Source organism: Pelobates fuscus, chromosome 10 (genome assembly GCF_036172605.1).
Source record: "Pelobates fuscus isolate aPelFus1 chromosome 10, aPelFus1.pri, whole genome shotgun sequence".
Taxonomy (NCBI): domain Eukaryota; kingdom Metazoa; phylum Chordata; class Amphibia; order Anura; family Pelobatidae; genus Pelobates; species Pelobates fuscus.
This window is the reverse complement of record NC_086326.1, coordinates 33,908,728-33,927,949: the sequence shown is the minus strand read 5'-3', so window position 1 is coordinate 33,927,949 and position 19,222 is coordinate 33,908,728. Positions and strand designations below refer to the sequence as shown.

The 19,222-nt window shown below is 41.5% G+C and overlaps 1 protein-coding gene across 1 annotated transcript in view; it reads left to right on the top strand.

The window, feature by feature from the left end:
* The first annotated feature begins 7,617 nt into the window (after window positions 1-7,617).
* SORCS1 (sortilin related VPS10 domain containing receptor 1) overlaps window positions 7,618-19,222 on the top strand; it is a 615,871-nt gene continuing 604,266 nt past the window's right edge. Inside the window, exon 1 of the mRNA XM_063433805.1 lies at window positions 7,618-8,325. Within this exon, the coding sequence (XP_063289875.1) occupies window positions 7,618-8,325 (708 nt within the window). The remainder of the gene's footprint in view (window positions 8,326-19,222) is intronic.

Below are 19,222 nucleotides of genomic sequence, written 5' to 3'. Positions count from 1 at the left end.
GGCAACAATGTTGCAAACAGGTAATTGGCAATCCATGTAATGTATTCTTTGTCCTCTGGGTGGCCGCCATTCGGGAAACAAACACGTGGCGGCGGCCATCTTAAACTACCGAACAGCGGTGTTTTGCCGTCGAGTGTCTGGAACTGAAATCGGACACTTGACTAGGCAAACACCGCTGAGACCTCCATACTCCCAGAAATTCGTATAGAAACTACCGAATGACCCGCCGTTCGGTAGAAAGAAACATACGAACTAGGGGATTCATGCGAATCCCCCTTAGTCTCTATAACCCAAGTAATTCGTCTGTTTCATTCACTTGTTTGTGACCGACCGCAGGGCCAAAATGCATGGAACTGTTTTCGGATACTTTACCCATGCGGTCGGTCAAATCTTTGGAACCTCATATCTCCCGAACCATTCATCCGAATGACCTGATTCTTGTATATGTTGTCCCCCTGAATAAGGGCTATCAGGGGATACCTGTTTTGGAGGTGTAGCATATGTATTTGGGGTACATCCAGGAATTGGGGAAAAAGGTGTACGGTATAATTATGTTAAGTGCTAATCTAAGGGGAGGAAATGTGTGGGAGGTACATCCATGTGATTGGTTAAATTCATCCTCCCCCTGGGAGTGTCCTGTATGTACTTGGTTGTAATAAAAGCCAGACTGGGTGTCCCAGTCCAGAGTTCTTGCTTAACCCTCAAAGCGATGTGTCGTCTCGGTCTTTGGGGGAATGGGATTGTATGCTGACTGCCAAGAGTGTAAGCCGATGTCTGCTTTTCTTGTTCAGCTGTTCCAGTGTTCGTGTGGTTCCAGTCGGGAGAATGGTGTTTGCAGTAGCTGCCTGTGCATCTGGAAAGGGGATTATCGCCTAAACTGGGTTTTATCCTCTTGTAAGTGAAACGGTCCGTTACAGAGTGGCAGGGGGGAGGGGGAAGATTGAGACAAATGGAGGGGGGATGAGACACATGGAGGGCCTGGGGGAAATTGAGACACATTAGGGGTATGGGTTGGGAATGGGACACATGGAGGAGCTGTGTGGGGGAGAGAATGATACATATACAAAGGATGGGGGGAAGAGACACATTGCAAGATAATTTTTGGACTGGGACCCGATGGTTTCTAATTACGCCTCTGATTCTACATGTATACATGCTCAAATTCCCACTACTTTTGGACAGCAGCAATGACTATATTACACATCAGCCTCAATACATACAATAAAAAAAACTAAGAAAAAAGTTACTTGTGCACTATTACAAATCTCTTTACACATTTAAATAACTGGAGGTTTTTAGTATCACTCCAGTGGCCACTTAAGTGTGAGCTCACCTGCCACGTCAAGGCAAATCTCTTAGGTGAGTCCTACGCTAACAATTATCCTTGCTGCTTTCAGCTTCCGGCAAAAAATCTCTAATGAGACAGAGAGGGGTATTTTTATAAACCCCTACATACTTAATAACTCTAAATAGGGAACACACCCTCTCGGTCTCATTAGAGATTCTTTTTTACCTGAAGCTGAAAGCAGCAAGGCGAATTGTTAGTGTAAAACTCACATAAGAGGTTTGGCTTGACGTGGCAGGTGAGCATACACTTAAATAGTCATTGGTGTGATACTAAAAACCTCCTGTTATTTAAATGTGCGTAGGGATTTGGGATAATGCGAAAGTAACCCTTTTCTTTGTTTATTATTCTACATTCTACATGTCAACACTTTTCATGAACAGCCCAACAAGCAAATCTGATATATGTTTAGGAAATCATTGTGGATCTTACAAAACTTGGATATGACAAATATATATAACAAAATAAGTTCACAATGCCCTTTTGACCAGATGTTGTGAAAAGGTAGACCTCCAGCTCTAGAAATTCAAGGGAGCTATGGTCTAACTTCTATTTACCCCTGTTTTAAACAGGTTACTTCCTGTGTTAGGCCTCTTGCAGAACATTACAAATGATCACAATATGTATTTGTATCATTGTGAGACACCTAGTGCATGTGCAAGGCTGCATCTAATTCAGCTGTGAAAAATAGAGAAACTTGCAAAGTGCGAAATACAGAGGCGTTCTGTTTTTGGAGGGGTAAGGGATAAAAAGCTTAGCACATGACTTCCCTCCATGATAGACAGCTGTGTGTGTATGCGGCAGCTGTGTGCTGCAGGCACGGAGACAGGCACGCAGGATTGCTGCCAACCTCCCACATGAGCTGCAGCCAAGTGCAGAAAACTAGCCTGAAAATAGGCAATATGACAGCTTGCCTTAAAATGCATTGTCAGTAGATGAAAATAATTACTTGAATCTGCAGATTCCCCGAAATAAAGTCCAGCAGAGGTGAGGAGGGGATTTAATGCCATGAGGCCAACCATTTGCTTCATATTAAATTATTTGACAGGTACCGGACTGTGTAAAAACGAAATATCAGATCCCCCAACTGATGTAGTACTGAAAGTTCCATTTATCATTTGCCAATGATGTCTTACTACATGTCTAACAATACTGTGCTTAAAAACAATTAATACGTTGCAATTATTTAAGGTAATGCACCAATGTTTAACTAGGGACACCCAAAGCGGCTGGCTTGGAGCTTTGTCCCCATGCAGTAATGCAAATATGACGCCGTTATGGCTGATATATCTCTGGAATCATATTATGGTACATCAGTTATGGCCCCAAAGGGCTATACGTTCCTTGCAAGCCTACATAAATCAACAAACAACGGAAGGTTCTAACTTTTTGGAGAACATCAAAAATATTGCTCATTAAGTCATGCAGATAATGTTTACTTCTGTAACCCCTTCAACACCAGGGTGCGATCAGACACAGAGAGGGCAATGCACTTGGGTTCGAGCCGGCTTGCTGATGATAATGGGAATGCTAAACATTGCAATATATCTTGAACAGCTTTTTTCACAACAATAACGAAGATTGACACTATCAATTAACCCTTTGGGTGTTGACAGGAAATATAAGGTTAATTGAATAAATAAATTGATTTATAAATTGTAACAGCAGGGAAAGATCACAGGTCTTGTTCACTCTCTACAAGGCACAGTTTTAATACCTGTCACAGTCATGTAACAATATCTGGGATTATCCAGATTGTGTATCAGAATTTCAAAATTTAAAAAAAAAAAATCTAACTATATCACTCACAAGTGCAATTTGACTATACATTTAAACGAATACTATAGCGTTAGGAATATCAATATATATTCCTAACACTGTAGAGCCCTAGTCACCATTTAGGTGACAAGACCCCGTTCCGTGGCGAATAAATGGTTAATTAACCATTTATTTGCTTACCTTTATCCACCGCAGGGCTCCCTTGGCACTGGTGACCTCTCCTCCTCCATCGACGTCAGCTCCCGAGTGGAGCCGAATGCGCATGCACGGCCAGACTCGCGCGCGCATTCAAACCCGACCCATAGGAAAGCATTACTCAATTAATTCTTATGGGGATCTTTTTTGACACTGGACTCCATGAGGACGTCCAGTGTCAAATAAGTACGATTTACTCAGTGTAAATTGTGGAAGCGCCTCTAGTGGCTGTCAGGGAGACAGCCCCTAGAGGCTGGATTAACCCTGCAGTGTAAACATAGCAGTTTCTCTGAAACTGCAATGTTTTCAGCAGCAGGGTTAAAACTAGGGGGGCCTGGTACCCAGACCACTTCATTGAGCTGAAGTGGTCTTGGTGCCTATAGTGGTCCTTCAAGGAAATGTTGATATACATTTTCAAACAAAAATCAGTAAAAAATTAGGCAACTAATTGTCTGATGTCAATACAACATGTCACATGATTATTTACTTAAATGTGAGGTGTGTGTCAAAAATAATTCAAAGTGGATTTCAAGTTTTAGGCCAAATTTTCAGAACAAGAACAATTTCCCAAGTCTGTTATGTTTACACTAAGGGTAATTCTTCTAAAATGAAATAATCTCTTTGAATTTATGTTTTCCAACAAATCACACGTTAGTGGATAAAACCGTTGGAGATCGTCCCCCCCACCCCTCCAGCTAAACCTGCCCCACCGCACACTTACACAACTCCACCCCATGCGTCTTCACCACCCACCCCCCCACACCACGCGTACACACACACACCACCACCCACACCAGACCTCGGTCAAGCCTACATATATCCCCACCACACAACCTTACACACACCAGCCTAACCACAAACATCCCTGATACGCAAAAACAGCTCACCGAAAAGCAAAGACAAGGAGACTGACCAATGCCCACACCACCGCTACGCCAACAGAAACCGAAACACCACTAGACAATAACTGAACACTGCTAAACAAGAGGTCTACACACCCAACCCATGTCACCCCACAGACCACACAGAAAACAGAGGATGAAAAGCACATCACTCAACATGACACAACCACCTCCCAAAATCGGCCAACCAACCCCCAAATCCGCCACCCTCGCACATCCCAAACTTCACAGAACATAAGGATAAATAGTGAAAAAGGCTGTTCATTATTTTATGCAAATGTCACTGTTTTGTACCAAGACAACATTGCAAAATATGTTTTACCCTATTGGCTATGATTGTATAATCTGTTCAAAACTTCTAAATAAAGAATTATAAAAAAAACCTTTAGAGATCACACACTTATCAAACACTCGATTTACCTGAAATTGCCTCAATATGTGGACATTCCAACGCACATTTGGAGATTGTGTTGGGTTAATTAAAACAAATTCAATATAATATTTAATGAAGATCCTTACAGTCACCTTATAAAATAGTTTGCCAGGCAAAACGAAAATCTCTCGCCCGCTCCCATAAACTGTGTGATTTAATGTAAGGGTTAACAAAGTGGAGCTGGAGGGTGAACACAGATTCATTTTTACAAATTCCCACACTGTAACACACAGTGTGGGCACATTAAAGCTGTGATAATGTCATTTATTTATATTTTAGCTTTCTCAGGTTTATATACTAGAGTGAGAATTCAAAGTGAATTTTAAATTTAATGTCAAACTAAGAAACCAACAAGAAGATTTTCTTTGAACAAATTTGCGATTGCTCCTCTGGAAGTATATACCATCATCTTTTTTTGGACTTTCTATCTTTGGACCTATATTTAATATTTAATATTGTATTTTCTATTTATCTTATTTTCTATTTATTTGTTTTTTAAGGCATCTTATGCTGGTTATAATATCACCAGTGTCTTTCTAGAGTGGCGCTAATCCTCTACACTTTTTTATATTTTGTACTTGCCTCACTACTATAGGGATAGAGGGATTCCCTTCCTGTTGGAAGAAAACTGCCTTAATTTCACCTTTCCCAGTTTGTTCTATCAGCGCTGACCCTTTACTACTGTTAACGAACCAGTTTACCTACTCTGGCCTTAAATATAAAAATTAACTTTAGAAAATGACACTTTTTGACTCCTTATTGCCTCTGACATTTTGTTGTTTTCTTTATTTTTTAAGAGAATGGTTTAGGAGTGTTACGGTTGCCCCAGGCTAGCTGAGGGATGGACCGCCTGGATGCCCTTGTCCCCGAGCTTGGAGAGCAGTGAAAAGTTTCACTTCAGCAACTACAGATATTCCTGGAAGTGTAGAATAATCCTGGAGCACTGAACAGAGCTAGTGATTAGCATTTCCCTACAACACGAGTCGAGGCTGCGAGTTGAGGGTAAGAAGACTGGTTTATTGAGCACAAAGGCATTTCTTTTATACACATTTTCAGGCCAGGGGCACACCCCTCTGGACCTGATGGAACACATGGATACAAGGAACATAAACCAATCAGAATAAAGTGCATTTTTCTGAACCCTCGCCTCAATCCTGGAGATAATTGGCTTAACCCCTTAAGGACCAAACTTCTGGAATAAAAGGGAATCATGACATGTCACACATGTCATGTGTCCTTAAGGGGTTAAGTGGCCGTAGTAAATTAATTATCTCCAGGTACAGGAAATATTCTTAAGTTGAAACTGTAACAAAAACCACATATCACGAACAGATGAAAGGCTGGAGATCCCAGCGGGGTTCGTGAAGAATAGTGACCGGAAACATGTGGTCGACGACAAAACCCTGCTAGGCGTTAGGCAGTTAAAGATGGCTGCCGCCACATGTTCGTTGATACGAATGACGACCACACAGCCATTCGTCAATTAGGCTGCGGTTAACCGCAAACCGCAGCTTCTGGGCGGCTAATAAGTGGCACACTGCTCATACAGGGTGGTCGGTCGTTCAGTATTTTGTTAGGTGATTTGGAGGTGAAAAAGGTTAACGAGGTAAACTGCAGCTTCTGGACGGTTAATAGGCTGCACACTCCATATGCCGGGTGGTCAGTCATTCGTTCATACGAATGAGATAGTGAATTTCTTTTTTGATTTATTTTGGGGGAAAAGAAACAAATATATTGCAACAAAGTGGCAGACTTTATTTGTAACAAGGAGTACCTATGGAATGTATTTATTGGTGAATTCATTACATTATGGTTATATGTTGGGGGAATCAGGGGCCAATTTAAGATAATTTTATGATAACCTCACACAATTTGGATAATAGCACATTTTGTGAATTTTCTTTCTTTTTTTAACATTTTTTTTTTTTTTACTTTCAGTTTTATTAATCCGTTTTATTTGTTTAACATTGCCTTGAAATAGTTGGAGCTTAGTGAACCTACCCGTGTCAGTTGATTTATGTCTCAACTTGCTTTACAGTTCAATACATTATCCCAAAATATATTAATACACTGATTCCAAACAAATAGCAAATATGAGAAATAGATAGATAGATAGATAGATAGATAGATAGATAGATAGATAGATAGATAGATAGATAGATAGATAGATACAGATATATATATATATAGATATATTAGATGAAATACAAAGATAGATAGATAGATAGATAGATAGATACAGATAGATAGATAGATACAGCTAAATAGATAGATAGATAGAATAGAATAGAAACAGATACAATAGAATAGAAACAGATAGATAGATAGATGATAGATAAATAGATAGAATAGAATAGAATAGAATAGAAACAGATACAACAGAATAGAAACAGATAGATAGATAGATAGATAGATAGATAGATAGATAGTTTGTACACAGCATCCCAGTGACACTGTCTGCATTATACTGCTTGTAGCAGGGGCTGAGCTGAGCCCTCTCTGCAGTTCCCTGTCAGCTCACTCACTTTCTCTCCTGCATTCAGTCCTCTCACTTGCACTCCAGCTCTACTAATCCTTGTCTGTCACTCACTCCGTTCTTACCTCCCACTCTCTCCTCATTGCATTTCTCTCCCCTCTCTCAAATTCTCTCTCTCTCTCTCCTATGAGCTCCTCCCCTGTCTGGCAGATTCTACATCAAAACCCCGAGGACAGCATCAACCCTGCAAGAAGAAGCCCTTTCTCACCCTGTGAGCTGACAAACTTCTATGGAGTTGGAGTGAGAGGGGCGCAGAACAGGAGCTCTGGGGATGGGGGTCCTCCCAGGCTGGGGGCTCCTACTGCTACTAATCAGCGTCCTGAGGATGATGGGGTGCATGGGGGAGCTGACCTGCTCAAGCTGTCACCCCCATATCAAGCTTCAGGGGCAGCAAAGGGCGAGCTCAGGCGGGGCAGGTTTGGGGTACATGGTGCACAGGATGCAGGGGGGCACTCTGAGTGGGTGGGGGGAACAGGGGTCTAACACAAGAGGTGATGAAGTGAATGAAGAAGGATTATGGGGGGATTTAGGTGATCATGGTCTGGGTACCAGTGCTCAGGGTAAGGACCAGTTTACTGCCCCATGGGTGGGGGCACATGTAGGGGCTGTGAAGGACCACAGTGATGGAGCTGGCACTAGAGAGGGGCATTGGGGGGCTAGGGACCAGGTAGTAGATAAAGAGTCCTGGGGGGGAAATCTGGTGGGGAGGGATGGGGGTGACTGGGATGAGGATGCTGATTCCCTGTACGAGGGAGCTGGGAGTTGGAGTTCTTTGGGTGACAGTGCTAGATACTCTTTGGGTTCTGCTGGTAGTGATAGAAGTGATCAGGATGGAGGTGCTGGGAGTGGTGTTAATGATAACTGGGGTGATGGGGTTGAGAGTGGGGGTCAGTATGGGGGTGACAGAGGCAGTCAGTTTCTAGGTGCAGATGCTCCCCCCATTGATGATCACAGGAGCCCTCTGCACAGGGGAGCCAGGAGGGTGCGGGACGCAGAGGGGCGCCGGGCAGGTGACCCGGATCGGGTGAGCCGGTTCAGAGTGGAAGAGCTGAAACTGAGCAGCAGCACATTCTCACTGAGTGGAGACTCGGCTCACAATCAAGCCATGGTGCACTGGTCGGGACACAACAGCAGTGTGAGTAGTGCCGGGGACTGCAACTCCTATCATACTCAGAAGGGTGCCTGGGGTGGGGAGTTTGTATTTGTGTAACCTTGTGTATTGCATGGCAGAGTATAATATTAAGTACTGGGCTGCCTGCCTCAGGCACAGCAATTCCCATCATTCTCAGCCAATTGTCAGGGATGCACACTTACCCTATAGAAAGATGTGACATTGCATGTATATAGCAGTGCAGAGTATTACTCATAGCAGTGTTATGCTGCAGGGACTAGAAATGCTATCATCCTCAAGGCGGTGGCTGAGGATGATAGGAAGTGCTCGCAGCTTCAGACAGGGAGCCAGAGGAGTTAATATAGTGTTGTGATAGTGTGTTATTGTTTATAGTAACATAGATTATCACTTATTGCGCTGCCTGCTGCAGTGACTGCAATTCCTATCACCCAGAGGAGCTGGTGAGACATGATGAGAACTGAAGGCAGCATCAATCAGTGATCCAGCAATGTGCCATGTGGGGGTGGGTGGTGTATAGAAATGTTGAGTATTTTCTTATAGTAAACGTTACTCGAGCTCCATTGATACATTGTATACAGAAAGGTTACCATAATAGCGGTACTGAGTATCACCTGCAATGATCCATTGTATCAGATCCTCGTACTGTGCAGCATTGGGGATGGATGGTACAATGGATTACTGAACAAACCAGACACTGTATCAACAGTTCGAGTCATTTTCTGCATTGTTGTGATAAGATAATAAATACATTGATATCCCAACCATGTACACAGTCGATACATTGTGCAGGAGACTCAACCAGGTAATATGACTGCCAGGGACCACTTTAGCCATCATATTGGCTTAATGTATTGTGTATTATACAATGTGCCTCTGCTCACTGGGTAGTATTGCATTATTTTTTTGCTGCTGGACTCCAACTCCCAAATGCAGCCAGTGGTTTTCTCAATGTAATGGGGTTTACTTTCTAACTTCAGTCAATCAATCCTGTTCTCAAAATCTACTCTTTTACTGTCTAGAGAAGGGGAGGCCAAAATGACAAGCCTTATTATTGGACTACAACTCCTTTAACGCTCAGCCAGCTTTAAGACAGAGAAAAGATAATGTGAGTTTGCAGTTCAAAAAAGAATGGGATTCTAATGTTTGGCCACCCCTGATTTAAGAAATCTCCAAAACTATATGAGCCTGTATAAATGTATTATAGTTCTAGGAATCTTCTTGCCATGGTTATATTTGTGAGGAGCTGTGCTGCCCCAAACTCCCTGAATGGGGGAGAGCTATTTATTGTATCAGGACTTTCCCACGTGGGGAATAAATAGAATGGATGATTGGTGCTGCTCTCAATGAAAAAATATTCACAGATAGGATTGAAGGCACAGTCTACAGCCAGTCTAACCCCAGCAGAGCAATGCGAACTTGGTTTTACAATTCTTTTACTTGCTTTATGGTCTGAGTCAATTCTGTTGAAATGATGATAATTAACTGATAGTAACACTAGAGAGAGAATTAAGCTGCCTGTGTCTTTGCTACAGAGGGCAGGAAGCAAGCCACTGGTATGGCATGGTATCAGGCAATTCAGGGGTTAAGGTAGTGATACACCCTTTAAATACTGAATACGTTTTATATCTATTCTCAAGCACCACTGTCAGCCCAGGTGTTTGTATTTCCCTCCTTGAGCATGGCTGAGTCTAGGATCCAGCAACAATCAGTAGATGTAGGAGAAGCTCTCATTTATGTGATATCTTTAGAATTTGAGCTGTTTGAGATGCTTGAGAATAGGCTTTTAAAGCTCTGGTATCTCAGCTTTGTTTATAAATAATGATGGTTGAGATCTCCTTGAAGTCAGGTGTTGATCCAACTTTATGTATTTTGGAATCAATGTATCTTCTATTCATTATGGTTAGTACATGATATTGATTGGTATATTTTTTTTTATTTGAAAGAAAGGAATAAAGACACTGGTACATTTTTTTTTAATTATTTTTTTTGATAACTGGGATGATGACTTTCTGTAATGAAAAAGAGCTAAGTTAGTCCAAATCTAAGAGCACTGTGAGAAATTCAAATCCAGCAAGGGCTTGATAGTTGATAGTCCTCCCCAAGCCAAGCATGTTCATTACTGTATCATACAATATTAATGAAAATAAAACAAATCTATTATTGCATCTATTGCACGTTGTGTAAAATACAATATAATACACTTTTACTATATTTAAAGGGACACTATAGCCAAAACAACTTTAGCTTTATGAAGCAATTTTGGTGTATAGATCATGTCTCTGGAGTCTCACTGCTCATTTCTCTGTCATTTACGAGTTAAATAATTTTTGTTTCTGTTTATGCAGCCCTATCCACACATCCCCTGACGTTGACTCACACAGCCTGCATGGAAACAATGTTTTGCATTTTCAATGAGATGTTAATTTGCTTTATAAGTTTTTATCTCCTGTTTTGTAAATTGAACTTTATTCACACACAGGAGGCTCCTGCAGGGTCGAGAAGGCTGTTAACAGGGCATGATATAAGACATTCTACATTAAACACACTGTGCAATAAAGGAAGTATAAACATTAGATCTCTCTTTACAGGATGTGTTTAGGAAGGCAGTGCAAGTCACATGCCAGGAGGTGTGACTAGGGCTGTATAAACAAAGTGATTTAACACGTAAATGGCAAAGAATTGAGCTGTGATACTGCAGGTGCATAATATATGCATCAAACCACCCCAAGCTTGATTTAAAAATGAGCTCTCACCACTTGCTCACAGAATGCTGGGAGTATGGGAGTTGGAGTTTACAAATATATGTTCCTGTAAATGTAAACATAAATAGTTCAGCATGCTCCCAGAATTCAGGGAGACAGGGCAGGGCAGATGTTTCATATACACACAAACAAAGCCAATTTATAATGCTAGTAGGACACATGTAGAATAGCAGGTGGATCCCACACAGATATTTTCATATTTACAAACACCACCAACGTAGAATGCTCTCAGAATACAGAGAGTTGGAGTATGAGCAGTTGGAGCTCATACTATTTCTTATAGGCACCCGCAGCTCAGCATGCTATCAGAATGCACGGAGAATGGCAACTGTAGCTAACACTGATAATTAATAAAACATGTCGGCAAACGTGAATTTCGGCAAATGTTCGCGAACGGGCGAACCGGGCGAACCGCCATAGACTTCAATAGGCAGGTGAATTTTAAAACCCCCTCTTTCTGGCCACAATAGTGATGGAAAAGTTCTTTCAAGGGGACTAACACCTGGACTGTGGCATGCCAGAGGGGGATCCATGGCAAAACTCCCATGGAAAATTACATAGTTGATGCAGAGTCTGGTTTTAATCCATAAAGGGCATAAATCACCTAACATTCCTAAATTGTTTGGAATAACGTGCTTTAAAACATCAGGTATGATGTTGTATCGATCAGGTAGTGTATGGGTTACGCCCGCTTCACAGTAACAGACCAAACTCCCCGCAAACAACCGCAAACAGTCCATTTGTACAACCACAAACTCCCCATTTCCACAAGGTTGGATACCAAGCTAGCCATGTCCCGTTCATTGTCCTCACTGATGTCATTGAAGGTCTCTTCCTCCACCCAGCCACGTACACAACCAAGGGTCCCCGAAAGGTGACAACAAGCCCCTTGGGACGCCTGCTGTGTTTGGTCTTCCACCTCCTCAAAGCCACCTTCCTCCTCTGACTCTTCTTCTTCAGACTCCTCCTCCGTTGCCTCTCTCTGCGTTATTATATGGTGTGTTAAGTAGTACTATTCCTATCAGTTGGTCCTCCTACTTCAAATTTGGGGCACTGCGCGTGTAATCTAATGTGCCACCAGATAGGAGTGGTGTGTTAAGTAGTCCCCCTCATCAGGCCTTTTTTAGTCGAATGTATTGCCCACTGTCAGTCCCTTCGGGATCCATCCATTCATCGATCCATTCATCGTAATAAAGGTGAGGTAATCTAGACTTTTTTGACCTAGGTGACTTCTCTTCTCAGTGACAATACCTCCTGCTGCACTGAAGGTCATTTCTGACAGGACACTTGAAGCGGGGCAGGCCAGAAGTTCTATCGCAAATTGGGATAGCTCAGGCCACAGGTCAAGCCTGCACACCCAGTAGTCAAGGGGTTCATCGCTCCTCAGAGTGTCGATATCTGCAGTTAAGGCGAGGTAGTCTGCTACCTGTCGGTCGAGTCGTTCTCTGAGGGTGGACCCCGAAGGGCTGTGGCGATGCGTAGGACTTAAAAAGTTCCACATGTCCTCCATCAACAACACGTCTGTAAAGCGTCCTGTCCTTGCCGGCGTGGTCGTGGAAGGAGGAGGATTACTTTCACCTCTTCCCCTGTTAGATTCCCGTTGTGCTGTGACATCACCCCTATACGCTGTGTAAAGCATACTTTTTAATTGATTTTGGAACTGCTGCATCCTTTCCGACTTGCAGTAATTTGATAACATTTCAGCCACTTTCTGCTTATACCGGGGGTCTAGTAGCGTGGACACCCAGTACAGGTAGTTCTCCTTCAGCTTTTTTATACGAGGGTCCCTCAACAGGCACGACAGCATGAAAGACCCTATTTGCACAAGGTTGGATGCCGAGCTACTCATGTCCCATTCCTCATCCTCAGTGATCTCACTGAAGGTATGTTCTTCCCCCCAGCCACGTACAACACCACGGGTACCAGATAGGTGACAACAAGCACTCTGGGATGCCTGTTGTGGTTGGTCTTCCTCCTCCTCCTCAAAGCCACATTCCTCCTCTGACTCCTCTTCCTCACAATCCTCTTCCAGCATTGCCGCAGGTCCAGCAAGCGATGCTGATAAGGCTGTTTCTGGTGGTGATGGTGACCACAACTCTTCCTCTTCCTCTTCACGCTCATCTACGGCCTGATCCAGCACTCTTCGAAGGGCACACTCCAGGAAGAAAACAAATGGTATGATGTCGCTGATGGTGCCTTCGGTACGCTGACTAGGTTGTCACCTCCTCAAAAGGACGCATGAGCGTCCAGTAACGTGGCAAAAAAATTCCCAGCTCCGCAGAGGCTGTCCTAGCACCCCGGTCATACAAATACTCGTTAACAGCTTTTTCTTGTTGGAGCAGGCGGTCGAACATTAGGAGTGTTGAATTCCAACGTGTCGGGCTGTCGCAAATCAAGCGCCTCACTGGCATGTTGTTTCGCCGCTGGATATCTGAAAAGTGCGCCATGGCCGTGTAGGAATGCCTGAAATGGCCACACACCTTCCTGGCCTGCTTCAGGACGTCCTGTAAGCCTGGGTACTTAAGCACAAAGCGTTGTACGATCAGATTACACACATGTGCCATGCATGGCACATGTGTCAACTTGCATTATTCTAGGGCCAAAGGGAATCACAGCACCATGATGACGATGGCCCCTGCGGGGTGGCCTGCCTCTGCCTGTCATTTTTTTTCGATTTGGGGTACTATGCGTGCAAGCTACTCTGACAACAGATATGAGTGGCACTGTGCACTGGCAGAAGTTGGCAGAGTAGACGCTGCAGGCCTGACACACACGCTTGCAGACAACTAACTGCTATTCAATCTATTACAGTCAATTTTTTTTTTTAAATGTACACTACTGTTACACAAGATATGAGTTGCACTGGTGTGACACTGTGCCCTGGCAGGCCCTGAAACGCACACTCGTGAAGGAAACTGACTGCTATTATTTTACAGTCCAAAAAGTTTAGTTTTTTTTTAATGCAAGCTATTGGGACACCAGTGAGTGGTGGCACTGGGCAAGTGGGCACAGTATATGCTGTGAGCCTGACACACACGCTGGCAGACAACTAACTGCTATTCAATCTATTACAGTCAAAATTTTATTTATTTTTTTAAAAAAAATGTACACTACTGTTACACCAGATATGAGTTGCACTGGTGTGACACTGTGCCCTGGCAGGCCCTGAAACGCACACGTGTGAAGGAAACTGACTGCTTTTATATTACAGTCAAAAAAGTTTTTTTTTTTTTTTTTAAATGCAAGCTATTGTGACACCAGATATGAGTGGTGGCACTGGGCAAGTGGGCACAGTATACGTTGTGAGCCTGACACACACGCTGGCAGGCAGGCAACTGCAATTAGATTACACAGGAAAATAAAAAAAAAGCAAACTGATGTTCCAGCCCTAAAAAGGGCTTTTTGGGGTGCTGTCCTTACAGGAGAGATCAGATGAGTCCTTCAGGACTGTAGTGGACACTGAATACCCTAGCCTAGCTATCAATTTCCCTATTAAATCAGCAGCAGCACACTGTCCCTTCTCTCACTAAGAATGCAGCTTCAGAATGAATCTAAAATGGATGCTGTCCAGGAGGTGGTGGGTCTGGGAGGGACTGTGAGGTGCTGACTGTGAGGTACAGGGTCAAAGTTTCCTCAATGATGACGAATAGGGGGTGGCAGAACATCGCATATGTTCGCCGTCCGTGGCAAACGCGAACAAGCTATGTTCGCCAGGAACTATTCGCCAGCGAACCGTTCGGGACATCACTAATAATTAATATACTGTAATTGAGGCAAAATGTCATCATCACTGTTTTATAAAATAGTCATTCTACATAAACAAGGTATTTTACACTTGTTATAATTGCAGCTCAATTGAGCATATAATGTGAGTTATTAATAGAGAAAATATAAAAATGATATTGAATGTAACATTTATATTATGTCAGTGTTTCTAAAACTCCTTTTAACAAAGCCTCTTAAAAATGAGAAAATAATGAGGGCTATTTCATGCTGCGTGTTACAGAGGTTCATCCATGAGAATCAAAGAGCAGCCTTATTCAAAAGCCACTGTAGATCAACAAAATAGAAATGTATTTGTTTATTTATTTATTATTATTTTTTTTTTTTAATAGATTTCTAATTGCAGTTAGCTCTTCAGCCTTTACAGTATGAGGTGGCGCTGTTTGCTAATATTGTCTGTGAGACTTCAAGTATATAGGGTTTAAATAGGCTAAAATATACAGGGTATTAAATAAAGTGAGAAGTCAAGGGGAATTATAAATTTAAGGCCAGAGCAGTCGAACTAGATGCATAGCTGAAGTAAATGAGAAATGATCCTGTTTGGCTATTTTTAACTTCAACTTGAAATCCACTTTTTAATTAGTTCACACACACACACACACACACGTTTCTCAAAAATACAACGGTTCTACTCACTAATAGAGTTCTGACATGAGAATTGCAAATTCTTGGTCAAAAAAGCAAAACTGTGAAAAATCCCCAATTCAGCATTTTTTTTTTTTTCTAGCTAGTTGCTTCGGCTTAAATTTTCATTTTATTGTAAATTCTTTATTCTTAGTTTAGTAAATAAACACCGTTCCATGTAGAGGGAATTGGAAATCCATTTCTATGTTGGGATCCCGTTTTGTTTAGCAGGAAACATTCTGCAATATATAATTTAATGTTATTTTCATTAGACTTAGCTTTACTGAAATTGATTCATGGATCAATTATACAATATCCTTGTATCTTACTCACATATACCGATAGGGGGAACCTTACATCTGTCCTGGTTCTATCAAGATGACAGATTTAAAAGCCTGGTATTAGATATAAAGAAAAAAAATACAGTAATTAAACAAAAAATAATAATAATAATTAAAATAAATAAATGAGATATATTTATATATATATATATATAGTATAACAATGTAGCAGTTCTCAACATTATAAGTGCTGTGCCATGTCAGATTATCCTGTCTGGCTGAGAGTGTTGAGAGTGTAAAATGACTGCCAATCACTATGTTTTAATTATGCTTGTCTCACATCACCGAGGAATCAATATAACTTTAATTGATCTCCACACTGAGGGTCAAGGAGAGTCTTTCGTTAGTGGTGAAAATGTTTACACATATCTTTGGATTCTTGTCACTGAACAAATTCACAGCGACATTGAAGAATTAGACACACAGTGCATGCTAAAGGGTGAAGCCGACATTTTAATACGTTCCCTATTGCAGTAAATATGTTCACACAGAGCTTCAGAATTTTCTTTTCATTATTTGCATGCCGCAAGTAATATATTATTTATTAACCGCCGTCTTTGCATTAAGAAAACAAACACAAATATCTGAGCTGCAATGAGATGTGATTCTGTTATCTAAAAAAAAAAAAAAAAAAATTTATAGCTCAGGATCATTTACTTATAGAGTGTAAATTTTGATGCGTCTGGTGTATTTTCTGAAGGGGTTATTCACTAAATTGTGAACTGTGCGAGTTGACATCTAATAAAATTTTCAGCTAAAATGTCCACGTTGTTAAAACAGTGCAGATGAATAGTTTATTTAACCGTATAAAGCATCTTTATCTAAACTTTGAAACAATACAAAGTCATCAGATTATATAACTTTACATTATTGTCTCACACCTGTCTGCCTGAACTAGTTGTGTTGGCTCTTGTTACACAATGACAACAACAAAAAACACTTGGATTCATACTGGTTCTCAATGGCTGGGGCTCTCTGTATCACACTTACCATGCCATGTGACCTGATGGCTGATGCACACTGATAAGCACTTGTACGTAATGATTTTTCCTATAAAATCCTGTACTAACTGTATATTAGTTTACATGATTAAATGTTAGCTATGTTACTTATTATTATTATTATTATTATTATTATTATTATTATTATTATGATATTTATAGAGCGCCGTCAAATTCCACAACGCTTTACAATGGGTGGACGAACAGACATGTAGTTGTAACCAGACAAGTTGGACACACAGGAACAGAGGGGTTGAGGGCCCTGCTCAATGAGCTTACATGTTAATGTTTTATAGAATGTAAATATGTAACTTTCGTTTAAGCTTTTGATACGTTTTTGTCTTATGGACTTTTACATTAATTCCACTTTAGCAGCTAGGCTTCCTTGGGGTGGTTCTCTCTGTTGCATGTTGGATTTTCATATGTTTTCACTGGTAGCTGTAACTATGAGCTGTGTGTCAACGGCATCATATCCAGCTTTACAAAGATAGTGTGCAGTTCAGAAAAACTGAATTTCATATGATTATATTATGTTAAAGGATTACTCCAAGCCTACAATTTACTAACGCTTATTTGTCCTTTTTGCACTAGCTTATCAGTGGGACTTAGTGTTTGAATAAAGAAACTAAATAAAAGGCAAAAATTAACCTTCAATCAAGCAGTGGGACTAAGTTTTCCCTAAAACTCTCTCGACCTAGATCCGTCTCAGACTGCGTCATCATTTCTTGGTCCGAGGTTACATAAAATGCTTCTCAGAGAGAAGCATTCTTGGACCTAGGGTGTATGCATAACAAGCGCCATGACTGTCCAATCAGATCAGGCTGAATCAAATTCTTCTCTATCAGAAATAGTGAGCGCTACACCATGCATGCACATGATATCATCATTCCTGAATGGCTAGATGAGTTGAGTGACATCTTGCCTCTAATGAGCCCCTATCTCCCAATCCAAGAGCAGAGAGGAGGGACTGAGCTTTAGATAGAGTGCATTGGACAGTGTAGAAAAATGCTTTTCTTTATATTATACCTGTATAATTCTCTTGTTTCTTCTTCTTGTCCAGCACGTTGTGTGTGCTGCGAAATAATTTTTTTTTAAATACGGAATTTACATTCATCAGTCCTGAACAATGTTCTGAACTGGCTAGATCAAGTGTGCTGGGGATGTAACAACACTCTGGTAAAAAGTAGGACTATCCCTGTATAGACAGCATTTCAAGCTGAAACTCTTCATACACAGGCTACTTGTACCATGACCACTTCTAAAAGCAGAAGTTGTCCTGGTGGTTGGAGTTGCCCTTTAAAGTTCTCTTTATTTTCTTCATATATTTTCTCTTAGTTTTTTTTTAACTTTCTTATATTTTCTGTATTTGTGTGAACTTTACTCTTTTATTTTATATTGTGTGGTTTTCTTACTGTTTCATTTATTAAAAGAACACTATACGGTCGGGAACACAAACATGTATCCATGACCCTATAGTGTTAAACACACCACCAATGCCCCCTGCCCTCCCTTGCCCCCCTAAATATAGTCAAAGCTTATATTTATTGCACTTTGCTGGTGCTGGCTCTTTTCCTGATCTGCCTGCTTGGCTGACATCATCAGAAGTGTTAATCTGAGCCAATGAAAATGCTTTCACATAGGAAAGCATTGAATTGGCTGAAATTGTCAAAGAGGCAGATCAGGTCACAGCCCTGGCCAATCAGCATCTCCTCAAAGAGATGCATTGAACCGATGCATCTCTATGAAGAAAGTTCAGTGTCTCCATGCAGAGGATGGAGACACTGAATGTCAGTGCTGCACACTGTGAAGCACTGCATCAGGATGCACCTCTAGCAGCCATCTGAGGAGTGGCCAGTGGAGGTATCCCTAGGCTGTAATGTAAACACTGCATTTTCTCTGAAAAGACAGTGTGTACAGCAAAAAGCCTAAAGGTAATGATTCTATTCACCAGAACAAATGCAAAAAGCTGTGGTTGTTCTGGTGACTATTGTGTCCCTTTAAGCACTACAAGGGTTAGTTGCATAGCTAATTGGTGCTTTCATGGTTAGTTTACCATGCAGCTAGATATCCTCCAGGCCAATAGGTATAGCGAGAATTTTGTGCTTCCTTTCTTTTTTCCTGTTGGTAGTTTGATGTCTACCTGCTCAGTTTAATTTCCAGCTGATGCTAGTTCTCTTATCTTTGATTACATACCTCCCAACAGTCCCGAATTTAGCAGGGCAGTCACAGTTTGAGGTTCAGGTATCTGTGGACATCAGCAAGTGCAGTGTGAGTGCACAAATAGACTTGAGCACACTGTGTAAATGACCCTTCAGGCACTCAGGCAATGCTTGGCATGCTTCATAAATGCTCTATGTGTGGGCCACCATTAGTAGGACCGACTAAAGTA